The sequence below is a fragment of the Alligator sinensis genome, unplaced genomic scaffold, assembly GCF_000455745.1.
Source record: "Alligator sinensis unplaced genomic scaffold, ASM45574v1 scaffold246_1, whole genome shotgun sequence".
Lineage (NCBI taxonomy): Eukaryota > Metazoa > Chordata > Crocodylia > Alligatoridae > Alligator > Alligator sinensis.
The window spans coordinates 35,376-51,392 of NW_005842367.1; the positions used below are offsets into that span (position 1 = coordinate 35,376).

Here is a 16,017-nt window from a genome sequence, read left to right on the forward strand (position 1 = left end):
ATGATGGTTGGTACATACTAGACCTTAATTCTTCCTTTTCTTTTGATTCCTGTTGGCCTTTGCTTCTGTAACCTCATCCCATCTGGCCTTCTCATGTCTCCCCTCTCCCCTCTATGTCAAAAGAGGTAACAGAAATCATTATCATCTTACATGATTAAGACTGCTCATATGCCTTCACTCACTTCCTCTTTTTCTCCACAGCAGTGGAAATCTTCATAAAATTCAAGGCTCTGCAGCTTTACTACCACCTACCTCTCGCATCTTGTTCTGTCCAATCCTCTCTCCATTCATTTCCTCCTCCTCCTCTCTCAACTATGTGACTTTTACAAACCTTTGTCATATTTAGACCAGCCTCCTCATTCCCATGTACCAACTGCTCTCCCACTCATTCAAATCCTGCTTACAGTGAATTCCCTTTGCTAACCTCCCAAGCCTGACCTTCTCTCCTACAGTCTGCTCACCTACTTACACTGCTTCTTAACAATTTGCACTGTATATTTCTAAATTATGCCCTCTCCTTCTCAAGAGCAGAGAGCTATCATTTTACAAGTTTGTGTATGTGTACCTATGCCATTCTATATAACAAAATAAGAGGTGCTATATAGACACTTCCTTTTTCATCAGCCAACTTTAACACCCATTGAAGTCAGTGTGATTCTCCCCATTGAGCTTGGAAAGGGGTTGAATAGAGCCCTATGCCCCTAATACAGTAAGGTTATCAATCCTTCCCTGGGAGCTGGGGGTGGGAGGGGGGCGGCCCGGGGAGGGGGGGAGGAAGGAGCCTCTTAAAAATCACTTGCCCTTGGATTTCATTTTATGAGTTTCTTTTTGGACTGATTAGCCAAAGAGACTCACAGGGCCTGGTAATCAGCTTTTACACCACCATGGGGGGGAGTGGGGGGAGAAAAGCAGACATAAAATACAACCATATACAAGTATAACATACTTGAATCCAGTGTGCATTTACCTTGCCAGGGGCGGCGGGAGGAGTTTATACACAAGTAAAAGTTACATTGCTGTAGGTATTGTGTCTGCAACTTCTGTAGCAATTATCTGTTCAAGGCAAAAAGTATTTCCTGTTCCCATCACCTTCTAGCAAATCACAGTATTATGATATCTGCATGGAATTCCCAACTCTCAGCTGACCCACATGTTTAAGGAATAGGCTCTGTCTACACTACAGATATAAGTTAAGGAACTCAGTTGCAACAAGATACTTACTCCCTTGTCTGCTTACAAACACAGAGCACAATGGTATATATAGCAAGTGTTCAGAAGACTGGGCTGCAGTATTGTTCAAATATAAGTAGGCTGAACTTTAACTGTGCTTAAAAATGTCATAGCTAGTTTTGAGAGCCAACAGCTTGCAAGCAGTTTCTCTTATATCTCTGTATCTGTAGTACAGGTAGGTCCCTCCTGGAGCCAGAAGTCTCACTCTTCCACAGACGTAGTTGACCACAAGTGCTTATTTATTAAATCCAACCCAAAATGAATGCTCATATTCAGTCTCTGGTTTTGTCATTGCATGACAAATAATTTTGATAAGAAATGAAAAGACGCTAAACTAACTGCATATGTGCAAATAAGGTGTAATTTTAAGCTCTTTAAATGAAACAGTTCTGTGTTCATTATACTATTTCCTATTAAAGGTTTAACTTCATAGTTATTTTCTTATCAGAAATCTTCAGACAAGTACACTATTATCAATAACAGCACTGTCACTGAATTGTAAATATCCTACTGGCAGATGCTGGGGATTCTCCAAATAGATTCTGATTTAATTTGTGTTACTTGTTACACTGATTATTATGTATAATGTAATATTTTATTCACATGTTGGGGAAAAAAGTAATTTAGCTTTTTTTGAGAATCCAGTAGGAGAGGTATTTTAAAAACCGTTTTGACTTCCTCTTCAATTGCAATGGTGCTTTCATGGCTGCAATTAAATTTCAATAGCTGGACTACTGTGTAAAAATAATTTTAAATAAATAAAATGAGGCTAATTCTAGCACTGTAGCTAATATTTTAACATGCTGTCATGATAGAAGACCCTTTGTAAAAAGTCCGTTTGAGTCTCCATTTATATCTACAAGATTTGCAGTCTGATGCAAAAGTGTGGAGTTTTCTTACAGCAAACAGGGAGGACATGTTTTCAGTTATGTTGACGGCATAATCTTCTTATGCATTTTATGCACTCCATCATAAGAAATGAATTTTAGAGTTTAAGGTAAAAGTCACTCGGTGATCAAAATGACCTTTGCAAAACTAATAGGATTGGTCTTGGCACTTAAAATGTTGATTAATATTGGCTTTCCATGATGGGTTCACATACAGCAAGCATGGCCAAATTCTGTCCTGGTTTCTTGTGGCTAGAGACAGACATTGCACATAAATCAGTTTAAGTGATCAGAAACTGGTTTAACCCTGAACAGATGTTCAGTGCACATAAACCAGTTTGAAAATGGCTGAGACCAATTTGAGATAAACCTGGTTGAATGTAGTATCAGATGTAACTGATTTGGGTCAAACCTGTTTATGCAATGTCTGTCCCAGACCCCTTGCTGCTTTAAGATAAACCAGACTCTTCCAGCATCCCAGCATGCTCTCTGGGCTGGGTGGGGCTCTCTGCTCTGCAGCAGGGCTGGCCCCTCCCCTCTGCTCCCTGGCCAGAGCTCTGGCAGGGACTGCAGGCATAAAGTGTCTGCCTGGCTTCTCCCAGCTAAGCAGGGATTATTTCCCTCCTCCCTCCCCAGGCCCTCTGCCTTATGCAGACACCTCAGCATTAGCTGGCAGACCACATGCTGGCTACAGTCTGTGCTGTGGGAGACGACAACGGCAGACAGGCTTTTTAGAGCTGTTCAATAGGTAGCTTAATGTTCTTCCTTGGAAAGCTGTTTAAGAAGGCTTTGTTTTCTTAATGGATAAACACTGAGATAGGAGTGATATACATTCCCTTCTGGGCTGCTTAGGAGATGGGGGGGAATAACAGGAGCATCTTGCCAGGGTCTGGCAACTCTCCCCCTCAGCTCAGCACTGTGGAAGTGTAGGGAGGGCTGCTCTAGTGCCCCTCGACTTCTATCCTGAGCCACTGCAGGCATGTGCCTGCATTTCAGGCTCAGGCTTTTTGAATGTCTGTCCCCAGCCTGTATGTTGATGGTGACTCAGAGCAAAATCACTAAGATCAGCAGCATGACTGTGGCACAATTGGCAGTAGGGTTTGATTCTGAATTTCTTTCTCTTAATTAGGACAGGGATAATTATGTTTATATGTAGGAGTTGCCTTGGGTAATCAGCCACCTTACACAATGCTACAAAATCAATCATGGACAGAATAAATCAGTATTTGTGACATTGGTTTGTCTGTGTAGTAGTGGTAAATTGTGACATAACTTAAAGAACTGGGCAAATTAAGTCACCTAGTTATGAGTGTAAAAGCTATGTACATACCGGTGACTTGACAGTGGTGGGAAAAGAGGTTCAGAAGAAAAAGGAAGAGAGGTCTTAAGCAGCAGAATGGTAACAGGAAAGCACCATGTGTCTTGCATTCATTCACGTACACCTATACTGCATCATGTCTCACCTTTGTTCCCTTGCAGCCCTTTTTTCAGGATACACCTCTCCCTGAAAACTGACAGCTCTTTTTATTTGATATTTATGTCCCTCCTATTTCCTCTAGTTGCCATATCACAGCCAACATCATTTTATGCACAGTTTTGCATGAGAATCCTTTCAGAGTCCCACATCAATGTACCTTAATCTTTAGCCATACAGACAGCATACCAATAACTGAGTTGCAATCACTTATATAGATGAGACCGCTATTCAACCAGAATGGTTGATGATGAGCAAAGCAGTCCCCCAGAGACTTTCCAAGGCTGACTGTGTATAGTCTCTGCAGAACCCCTGGCTTCTGATTACCTGGGCAGTGACAGTGCAGGAGGAGTACAACCTAAGTTTCCAGCATAGAGATCATCAAGTAGGCCTTAGATCCAGGCCAAACAAGGTTTGTTTTGTTTTTAAACATTTTTTTAATTTTAAATAGAAAAGATTAGAATAGGGGAAGAGAGCATAAAAACATTATCAGCGGAAGGCCAGGACTAACAGAGCTTAGCGTCCCTCCTCCCCCCGCAACTTTTCATGGTGGCCGATGGCAGCAGCAGCACCATGGCGCTGCCATCCTGCAATGCCCAGTGCTGCTTGGCATAGCACTAGTGCGCACCAGCCCCACAATGGCCCTGCGGGAGGGAGGGGTAGGGCTCAGACCCAAATATACTTTCCCCCCACCATTTATGCATAAAAATGGAAACAGAGACTATAAATGCTATATATGAGCAGAGTTTAAACATGCTATTAGATGATTGTCTTAAGGTCAAGGCACCCTTGAAGTCTGGCTTTGGCTTCTCGCTCTGCACAGAGTTCTTATGTGGCCTCAGGCAAGTGATGTTATTCATAGATTCATAGATGCTAGGGTCAGAATTGGTGGGAATGCTCAATGCTCATTGGTATTGCTCAACGTTTTGGCTCAAGAATGGGATAAATACTTATTTACTTGAATAGACGATCACCGTGATTATAAGATTCCCCCCCCCCAATTAGATTCTATATATGGAAAATTATAAATTTGTTATACTTTTCTGGGTATGGAATCTAATTATTGGATGTTTGCTTGAATTTGTCCCTTGCCAACTGCTACTGCAGGAAAACTACATCTGACATGTTAGATAGCCCCTTTGCTCTCTGCTTCCCTCCAATTTTTTCCCCTGGCAGCCCCCTCCCCTTCTCCTTACTGTTTGACTCTGCTCTCCCTGAACAAGTAGAAGTGAGGAGTAAATTTGAAAACAGTAACCTTGAAATTAAACAGAGCAGTAGTATTTTGCATATATTACCCATGTACTTAGTTCATTCAGAATTGATGCATGTTACCTTTTCTTTGAAACTGCTGCAAGTTTTAACATAGGTACTCCATAAATGCACTTTTGAATAGTTTTAACATCTGCTTATATGTAGTACAAACTATGCATGGTATTAGTCCAGTGGTTGGCAACATTTTTGGGCAGAGTGCCAAAAACACGCACAACCTCAACTTGTACAATGTTGGTGTGCTGGGGTGGACAGCGAAGGAGCCCAATCCTTGTTGTGGCAGTGCCACTCTGACCCTTTCTCCAAGGTGCATGTGCTAAGCAAAATGCCTTCTCATGCCATGCTGAGAGTTGCCTACCCTTGTATTATTCCAAAGCCAAAGGCTTGTGACTTACAAATAGTTAATTGAGCTGGGGCTCACCAGAGTCAACAGTATTTCAAGCTACAATGACCCCACAGCTCAGCATTGCTCAGTAAGTGTTTGTACTCCAGATACCCTGCCACAAAGGATCCATATACTTATTAACCACCCACTCGTGACTGCAACTGGGTGTGCTTGCCTTGAGTCCTGGGATCCGCCAAAAATTTACACATAGATTAGGCACAGGGCACCGGGTCTGGCTTCACCTCATGGAGGGTGGGGTCACACTAATCATATGTGCCAGGCTGAGAGAAAGTGTGACAGGGGGAGTCTGAGTGAATTGTTTGGGGCCCTGTTTCACGATTTTTGCCAGCTATTTAAGGCTGGTGAAGAAACAGGAATCATTGGAAATGAGGAAAAAAGGTGCAGCTCAGTTGTGGGTGTGAAGAGGAAGTAAAGTGTATTCAATTAGTGGCTCACCATGACTTGAAAAAGATTTGGCACTGAGGGGGGCTGAACACAATGGCCACTTCTATATGTCTGATTCAGATGGACTATATAACCTATCCTTGTTGTATGTTTACAATGTCTTGTATTTGAGTAAATATGTTACTTCCTTACTTGATAGAAATATTTTATTAAGTCTTTTATAACTGTTGGTATGGGGCACAGGCCCAGTTTCATAACTGTTGGTATGGGGCACTATGGTGATGAACACCATGTGAGTACACAGGTAGGTAGGCAGGCAGGTAAAATTATTCCTCAAATATATACCAGTCCACTTAAAATATAGGAGCTTGTTTTATTGTTTTTAAAAGTGTGAAGTATTTGGTATTTTTGTGTTATATGACAGTTCTGTAGCAAGTGTGATTTTAATACATACCCACATAATTAGTCCCAAAAAACAAATTAACTTATACAGACTCCAGTTAACAATGCTATGAGTTAAAAAGTTATTTTCTGAATGAACCTTGGTCATTTGGAAGCTGACACATCCTCCTCTAGAGATGAGAAATGGAGGTTTTCTATATCAAAGACTATTTCAAGGTGTAAATTACATTTGCCTCTTTATATGGAAAGCCATATTAATCATTCTTTACAGAAATAGAGACCATCCTCGACTCATTCCAACCTACTGAATCTCACTCTGTATATATACAGTATACATGGTTACAATGGTAATCAATAATTTAATAGGTTTTCACAAAATGCATACCTTGAGCTGTATATTTCAGAAAGATGAAACTGTTTTGAAATTAATATTCTGCATGAGATTTTTTTTGTTAACCCAAAGGTGAAGGGATAAAGATTTGAGCAGTGTTTTTTGCACAATAGAGCAATAACAATGAGTTCATAACAATGCAAAAAGGTGCATTATGTGTTTTTTTTCTGGTGTAGATAGATGATACCCAAAGTTTGCAAGGATTTCCATTATGTCAGGTGACTGGCAAGCATCAAATATGCATTTAACCAAGCAAAATATAATTATACAGGTCAGATTTTGGTCTTAGTTACTGTACACCCATGAAACCCTTTTTTTTTAAGTTAAAGAAATTTCACAGATATAACTGAGCAGAATTTGGCCCTAAATATCTGAGTAACTCAGATGAATTAAAATTTGTGTTTACATAAGGCTTTTAATAATTTACTATAGTAATCTGCATATAGTAGTTATGCTAGTAAATATTGGTCATTAATCCATATTATTACCCAGGAATACTGACTGAGACACTGAGGAAATTTGTTTTCAGAAGTGCCATGAGACATTTACTTTCAGTATGAAACCCCTGCTTACTGTTTTAGCTGCACAATGTAATAACAGTGCAGAACACGCACCTCACTCATCATCACCTGGGACTGAGGGACATAACAGTATGAACATTTGTAAGTAAACCACATAAGAACTCTGTGGCAGATTCTCTTTGTTCCCATACCAGCACGAGAGGAATCACATAGTTTAATGGTACCTACAACTTTCTTCCCAACAGGCAGCATCACTGAGCCATGCAGATATATAACAAAATTATTTTTATCTTACAATTTAACCTAATTATATGACACCAGCAACTTGTATTTGGGTTCCTAAGTTTTCTGAAACTGGGATGGTAAAGCTCTTACTTGGCAATGGGTGGTTTATGCAAAGGTTAGGATGTTGTTTCGGCAAACTAGTTTTATACAAACAAAATTAGATTTTTAGAAACTTGTCAATGGAAACATTCTATTTTGATATAATTGAGTATTGTACAATGTAAAATCAAATTCAAAGCAAAGTCTTCCTTTGTTTAAACAAAAAATGAAAGAATATGATACTGGTAAGTTCAAAAGTGAGACATTTCAACCTCATCACAGCCCTTTTGAAAAACTTCTTAAATTTAAAAAATAGAAAATGATTTTTTAAAACAAAACCAACACGTTCTTTTAGTTGAGTCAAATGATATTTTTCAACAGAAAAAAGCTGTGTGGATAGCACCACCATTGTCAACGCCACCTTTGCTTTAGCTGTTATATGACCATAGTTACCGTGTTTTGTGCTGAACTCAGTGCTGTCAGCATGCATATTAGGTGTGGACTGAGCACCCTAATCAGAGAAAGGAGGAGAATAAAATATCTTCATATTTTCACCCTCCAACACTTATAAATGCATACCTCTATTTCCTTTTTTTTTTCTTATGTGTAAATACCGGCAGCAGAGACTGTTGACAATTATTTAGGGAATATTTCTGAGGCAAGAAGGAACAGAAGACATACAAAAGGTCACAGATGCTGATTTTAAAACTTTTATTTTCCAAAGTGATACATTAGGTAAGGAGCATGTACTAGATGCAGGCTCTAGTGACTGTCATTGTAGAAACATTCTTATGTATGTAAGAATAATTGAGCATGTGCATACTTTTCATAGTGTTTGCACAAGACACAGAGAACCAGTAAAGTTGGTGCATGGCATTTATGGCTCAGGTTCCACTTATATATCTATCAGCAATACTCTGTGTTCCTGCAGCTCTTGTATGGACAGCTTCCCCACATGCTCCCCATGTATATCAGAAACTTGCTACTTTTACTGCCTCTGTGGAATACAACAATTGCCCTAGATCAGTTGCCCCTGCGCTATGCCATACCATGCCATACCATGCGCCCCTGTGTGCCACCCCCACCCCCCCTTGCCACACTGTGCAGCAGGCTCCCTTTCTGCTCTTCTGTGCTGGTGCAACATGTGGGGTTCCCGGATCCCCCTTGCTGCCTGGGCCACAGACTCCCTGGGCACCATGGGCTATACCTCCCCACCCCTGGGGACAGGGACAGGCAGTGAAAGCAGAAGGAGGGAGCAGGAGTCCAGAGACAATGGCAACAGCTGGGTGGGTCCAGACTGGGAGCCTAAGGCTACAGGTTAACCCCAGGGAGCCTGTATGCAGTCTGCAGGCCACCAGTTGGACAGCCCTTCCCTAGATGAGAGAGAATTTCTACTAGCTTTCAATGATAGTAACATATACCTTCATTCCAGAATGCTGGTGTTATAGAATGAGACCTTTACATGCTTCCTCCATTTTACTGAAGCACTCACTCAGCTTTCAATACACAGAAATAAAGAGTTGTTCCAGTGCAGCACATACCTGCCATCTATACTGTTGCAGCAGGATGACCTTATATTGAATAAACTACTATACAGGACCAAAAAAGAGGTTTTGTCATGCCATAACTTCAAGCAATATACAGAAAAATATATCTCATCAAACAATGATCATGGTACTGGGACTGTTTCCATAATGTGGTTTTGCAGGGTTCTGTATTAAGTCCAATGTATTTGGCATTTTGTCAATAATCTGATAGTAAATATAGAATCACTGCTAATAAGATTGATAGATGACAATAAAAGCTGGTGTGAAGGGACAGCATCTGATGAAGTAAGCCCACTACTTCTGAACACTTATGCTATACTTCTCTGATTTGGTTAGTCTATGAAGTGCAAATCTACCCTGCCTTTTACTGCCCCTCCCCCAGCATTGATGAGAAACAGTAGTGTAACTTGGGGTAGGTGAGTGAAACACTAGCCCCAGGCACCAACGTAGGGCATGGGCCAGAATCGCCCCCCAACCCTCAGGGAGTCTGCACCCTGGCAGCAGAAGCTGTCCAGTGGTGTTGCACTTCAGTAGCAGCCAGGTGATCAGACACTCTTGTAGCAACAGCCAGGGTGGATGGATCATTCTGTGGCTGCAGCCAGAGACTGTTTTTGAGTTCCCAGCCTCCTGCCCCTGCCCTCAGAGCCCCTGTCCCTCTGGTGTTCCCTCCAGTGTTTTCCCTCTGTTCCCACCTTCCTCCCCCCCTCCCCTTTTCTCCTGCTACCCCCTGGCAAGGTTGTCAACTCCACTGATTACCTGTCTGGTGAGAAATGTTGAAAAGCTGGGGATGGTGCAGAGAAGAGCCACATATATCATTTTAGGGCCCAAGAAAATGCCTTACAATGAGAGACTGCAAGACATCAATCTGTTTTGTTTGTTAAAAAAGAGAGAGAGTGAGTGATGGCTTGCTTTCAGTACATACCCACTCTCACAAAGGCCAGGTACTGAAAGTCTCTCTACTTCAGCAGAGAAGACATTATAAGAACTGGTGGCTGTAAACTGAAGCTTGAGAAATTCAAATTAGAAATAATGCACAAATGTTTAACAGTGAGCGTGATTAACAAGCAAATTACCAAGGGAAATGGTTGATTCTACAGCTCTTGATGTATTTAAATCAAGACTAGGGGCCTTTCTGGGAGATATGGTTTAGTCAAACACATGTTACCCAGCTCAGCAGAGTAATAACAATAAAATGTAATGGTCTGTTATATACAGGGGGTCACATTAGATGATCTACTTGTCCCTTCTAGCTTTAAAAATCTATGAATTAATTAATGACTCTCAGAATCTAAAAGCATCAGTTCTTTTCATTGAACTGAAGGAGACCACGATTCACTCACAGCTGTAGTAGCAATTAGCATATATCCCTTTTTTCCTGATGTGACAATCACAAGAAGTAGACAGTACATCCTACTTGTATGCCAAACACAATATCACATATCTACTTTTCCTTCTTGGTTGCATTACTATGCTGGTTGATCCCTTCAGTGCATGTTTGTAACTGGAAATGTTATCTATAAGACAGAATGACTCTTTTTTTTTTAATCTTTTGTTGTCTAATTATCTTATTAAGAGAGGCAAGTTAGACATCATAACAGAAACAACTGATAATGTGGGAGCTCACCTAAACTTACAAGAGTACCCTTTACTGCAAAGGGAGCAAAAATGATTCCTTTTACATAAGCCAGGTAGAAATTGTTTTTCTTATTTCCTGTTCATATTTTATTCTGCAAGTCTATAAAGAACTCAACAATTCTTAGTGTACACACGTTGCTCCCAGTGCACAGGGGGCATCACCTGGTATCAGCATAACTAATGGAAAGCTGCACTGTCTCCCTCTTCCACTTTACGTGCTTTTCATGTAAGGGGAAAATTTGGAGAAACATGGAGTTTCCTGACCCAGGCCCTCCAGCCAGGTTTTTCTGCAGCAGGGCATAGTTTCTACTTTAACTTTCATATTTTGTATTCAACAATCTTACTCCCATCTTGAAAAATGCACTTAAAGGCCAACTGCAGCAAAAAATGAAAGTCAGATTTCTGGGATGTTAACATTTAATGACGGTCCTCCCCCACACCTTTTTTTTGTTTGTTTAGGTTTAACAGGCTTTGAATGATTTTGACATCATGACTGCTGAGGATTCCACAGCAAGGATGAGTAACAATTCCTCCAACGTGTCTGCCACTAAAGTTCCTGAAGGTGTAGCTGGTGCACCTAATGAAGCTGCCCTGTTGGCACTCATGGAGCGTACTGGATACAGCATGATTCAAGAAAACGGGCAGCGCAAGTATGGTGGGCCTCCACCCAGCTGGGAAGGCTTACACCCTCCTCGTGGCTGTGAGGTTTTTGTTGGTAAAATTCCCCGGGATGTGTATGAGGATGAGCTAGTTCCTGTGTTTGAGTCTGTAGGGCGAATCTATGAAATGCGCCTGATGATGGACTTTGATGGAAAAAACCGTGGCTATGCTTTTGTGATGTACACACAAAAGCATGAAGCCAAGCGGGCTGTCAGAGAACTGAACAACTATGAAATCCGGCCTGGCAGACTTCTAGGCGTTTGCTGCAGTGTAGATAACTGCAGGCTGTTCATTGGAGGCATCCCTAAAATGAAGAAGAGAGAAGAAATATTAGAAGAGATCTCTAAGGTGACAGAGGGAGTACTTGATGTTATTGTGTATGCAAGTGCAGCAGACAAGATGAAAAACAGAGGCTTTGCCTTTGTGGAGTATGAAAGCCATCGAGCAGCTGCCATGGCTAGGAGAAAGCTAATGCCTGGGAGAATCCAGCTGTGGGGACACCAAATTGCTGTCGACTGGGCAGAACCAGAGATAGATGTTGATGAAGATGTAATGGAGACTGTTAAAATCCTGTATGTGAGGAATTTAATGATTGAAACCACAGAGGATACAATTAAGAAAATCTTTGGTCAGTTTAACCCTGGCTGTGTTGAACGGGTTAAAAAAATACGTGATTATGCCTTTGTGCACTTTACAACCAGGGAAGATGCTATTCATGCCATGAACAACCTCAATGGCACTGAAGTTGAAGGCTCCTGCCTGGAAGTTACCTTGGCCAAGCCAGTAGATAAAGAGCAGTACACTCGTTATCAGAAAGCAGCGAAAGGAGGAGGAGCAACAACAACAGAAGTCACGCAGCAACCTAATTATGTTTACTCTTGTGACCCATACACACTAGCATATTATGGATATCCATACAATGCTTTGATCGGCCCCAACCGTGATTATTTTGTGAAAGGTTAGTAAGCAGCAAGGGGGGGATTTTGGCCCTCTTTGATTCAAAGTTAGGTGCCTAGTATCTGTCTGAAGTAGTTAGCAGCTAACCTACAATATTTTACATTTTTCTTACCTTACCTTTTACAGTACAATTCATCCCAAGTTTATTGTCTTATTTTACTTTATTAATGCTAATATACTGAGTGTGTAGGTGTGCTGATATAGGTGGAACTATGGGTTAATGGCATGAACAGAGGACTGGAGTTAGGGGAATCTGGCTTTTAATGCTTTAATGTGACCTTAAGAAAGTCACTAAAGGCCCAAATTTACAGTTTGGGTACCTCAACTTTTTATTCCTAAACTCAGACATGAAAGGTCTAACTATCAGAGGTGCTGAACAACTGCCACTCCTATTAACTCCATGACAGTTGTGTGTCTTCTGAAACTCAGATTTTAGATAAATTAGATATAAGTTGTCTATATTTCAATGAACACATCTGTAAACAACTGATAACATTTTAAAAGAAGGACCTATGAATAAAACGGGTTATAAAAGTGCAAAACATATATTTCATTGTGTAGGATACACTATTGTTATTGAGCTTCCTCTATTAAAAATTAATGGAAAACAATTCACTAGGTCAGACTTAAAAAAACGCTTTCAGCTGGAATTCCCTACTATGGCCAGTTTTAAAACCATCATGAAGTTATTCTTTTATTACCAATATCAATATTAGGGGTGCAGTGATAAAGGTTTTCCAGGCCGATACTGATAGCCAATGATTAACCAACCAAATTGGCCAATGCCCGATCTGATAATATTAGTGCAAGGTATTTTAAAATACTGACATAAATAAACCATTTTTGGTTTATTTTTCATTTATACCACATACATGCGCACACACACGTCCGCGCCTGCTGACTGCTTCAGCGCTCGATGAGGACAGTGGTGACCACCTTATTCCCATGCACATCGCCCCCTTGCCCATGGCTCCTAGCTGCAGCCCTACTCCCTGTACAGCCTATGGTGCCACCCCAGGCAGGCAGGTGGACCCTTGTGCGGACAGTGGTGCTGGGCATGTTTGGAGCCCCAGAGCACGCTGTTGCTTCAACACCGGTGGGCCCATGCACAGCCGCACTCCCGCAGCCACCAGGGAAAAGCCGCTTTTGGTGGTGGAGCAGAATGTCCTTTGCACAGGACCTTACCACACCCATGTGCAGCCCAACATCTCTGCAACAGCCCCAGTGCTCAGGCCCCTGCTGTGCATGCAGCATTGCCATGGCACTGGCGGCAGCAGCAGGAGCTGGTAACGGTCCCTTTGTTGCTGAGCACCGCGCTCAGTGCCCTCTCCCTAGTGCCCCCTCTCAGCTACTTGCCAGGACTTGTAGTGTGCCACGGGCTTGGGCTGGTAGCAAGGCACGGGGACTAGACTATGTTCACCAAGGTGCTGTGGGCATACAGCCGTGATTATCAGCTCCAAAGACCAAAAAAAGCCAATAGCTAATAACGTTTTTTCTCTTTTTATCAGTGCCAATCTAATAGCCAACCAATAGATCAGTTCACCCCTAATCAATATAGAAATATTTTAAATATCAATACAAAAATATTTTAAAACTCTTAACAGGTCAATGTTTCAGCCTCAGTTCAGTCTCTAGACTTGTTCTTACAACTTTCTGTACACAAAGATTACTTAGCTGAATGTAGAAATACCCTGGCAACCTGTCATCAAGGTACAATAAGAGCACAACACGTGCAACATTTCTGATATAAATGTAGGCAAGGCTTCTGGAAATTTGGTATGTTAACCTTATTAATAAATAACAGCGAACACTAAGGTCGCTAATGAAAATACATTCAAAGGCTGAATTATAACAGTAAAATCTAGTCACCTGTTATTACTTATCATTCGTGTAACAGAAGTGTCAAGAACAGAACAAGTATTGTAGAGCTGGGCACACCTAAGTCAGGCAAAGTTCCCTTTGTTTTCAAGAAAAGTCATTAAAATCTAACTTTGTTTCTATGTCAATTCCTGTATTATTTAAGCCTGGATCTGAGTATGCACTGTCCGCATTGCTATCATTTTATGTTATTGATTGTCATCTTTTTATATTGTTACTATAAGCAGGCAGCATACGAGGCAGAGGGCGAGGTGCAGCTGGCAACAGAGCCCCTGGCCCCAGAGGCTCTTACCTGGGGGGATACTCCGCAGGCCGTGGCATATATAGCAGATACCATGAAGGGAAAGGAAAGCAGCAAGAGAAAGGATATGAGCTTGTACCCAATTTGGAATTGTCTGCTGTCAATCCAGTTGCCATTAAACCTGGTACAGGTCAGTACAATGACTCGGCTGATCAAACCCATTGGGAGGGGAGGAATTCAGAGGTTTAAAATTCTGTCCTTTCATTGATTGGCTAAATACTTTGAACCTTTTAGGGTGGAGATTGGCTTAGGTAGGTTAACATCACACCCAGGCAGTTGCCAGGATACTTCGGACATTCCTATTGCTGAGACCAGAAAGTTTGCATTCTTCCTGCCAAGTCAGGCGAGCTGTTCTGTTAAAGGCTGGCACTCACAGGGTCTCTGCAAACAAGGAGCACATGTTGCATTCTGAGGCTTCACACACCAACAGTTACTGTTTATGATAATTTGTGTAGGCTCCATGGGCCAACAGAACAAGATCAATGAGGCTAATCCCAAACTTGAATGTCACCTGTGGGTCTACCCACAGAAACACAATTGCTGGTTTCAAATGCTACTTCTCTTGCTGGTAGACAATAAAGAGTGGAGGTTATACTCCCATCTGTTTAGCTCTTTTGCTATTACTGGAATGACACCAGAGATGGTCTAGACTGACCAGGGTGCTCAACCCATAGAGCTATGACATCTGGCCTACGGGGATCCCCAGGATGGGGTCCTCTGCCAGCCCGGTGTGCCAGCTGGACTGAGCCCACTGGCTGGATCTGGCCCATCTGGCTCTCAGGGTGAAAATTTTAGGCACCACTGTTCTGAACTGTTCTAAATTATGCCAGGACAAGTGCAGAACTGACCCAAGACGCCTTCAGAAGTTGGGGTAGCAAATTATCCTGTCTCAGGTATTTTTAGAGAGACATAGCAGTGGCCAGAATTAATCTGTGGAGTTCCTTAGGACCTGGTCTTGATACATTTCTATTTGAAATAAGTGTTGGAAAGAAGTAACCACAGCAAGCCACCATTAAAAGTAACCTTGTCCTTTCTCTAAAATGTAATTGTAAGTGACAGGCAGACTCAACTGATAAATTTGCAGCAGAATACATTTCATAGAATACATTTCATATTATTACAACTATATCCAATTCCAAATAAGTGGAAATTGTGTTTAAGGTAGATATCTAACTTAAATACAATAAAAATGATGAACACTCATAAAGGAAATTTCCTTCGTGAGAATTTGGTGTAGTTTGAGAAGAGAGACATGTGGCTTTATATGTGCATGAGAAGTATGACAGCTGTAGAAGAGTTTTAAAGATGGTATAAAATGAGGTCTGTTTTCAAGAGCAATTTGAGATAATTTAATTTATAACCTAAGCCTTCCTGGGAAAAGTCAGTTCTTAATGGGTGACTGTAACCACTAATCACAGCTAAAAAGATACCCAAGAGTTTCAGGTATAAATAAGATGGTTGAAGACTGTTCTCTTTGTCATTGTCTAGTAATTATTTATGCACAGTACATATCTAGCTTATTAGAACTCCAAAGTTGGGCCAAAATCAGAATCTTGAATCCAAGATCTTCACATTTCAAGATGAGGATCCCAACCCATTGGTTTCATCTCCAACTTTGAACTGGAAAAAGTCGATTTCTGGTTCTACTACACGTGCAGCCCAAAGCTTATTTAAAAAAAAAAGAGGTGAGAAATGACAACTGCTGACCTCACATAATTTCTGCCAGTTTGGAATAATATTAGTTGCAGCAG

At 41.4% G+C, this 16,017-nt stretch overlaps 1 protein-coding gene across 1 annotated transcript in view; it reads left to right on the plus strand.

Annotated features, from left to right (window-relative positions):
- The window catches only part of RBM47 (RNA binding motif protein 47), a 32,125-nt gene that overhangs the window by 8,207 nt on the left and 7,901 nt on the right, over window positions 1-16,017 (plus strand). Inside the window, 2 exon segments of the mRNA XM_014522541.2 lie at window positions 10,930-12,088; window positions 14,193-14,396. Coding sequence (XP_014378027.1) covers window positions 10,960-12,088; window positions 14,193-14,396 — 1,333 coding nt within the window. The 5' untranslated portion in view covers window positions 10,930-10,959.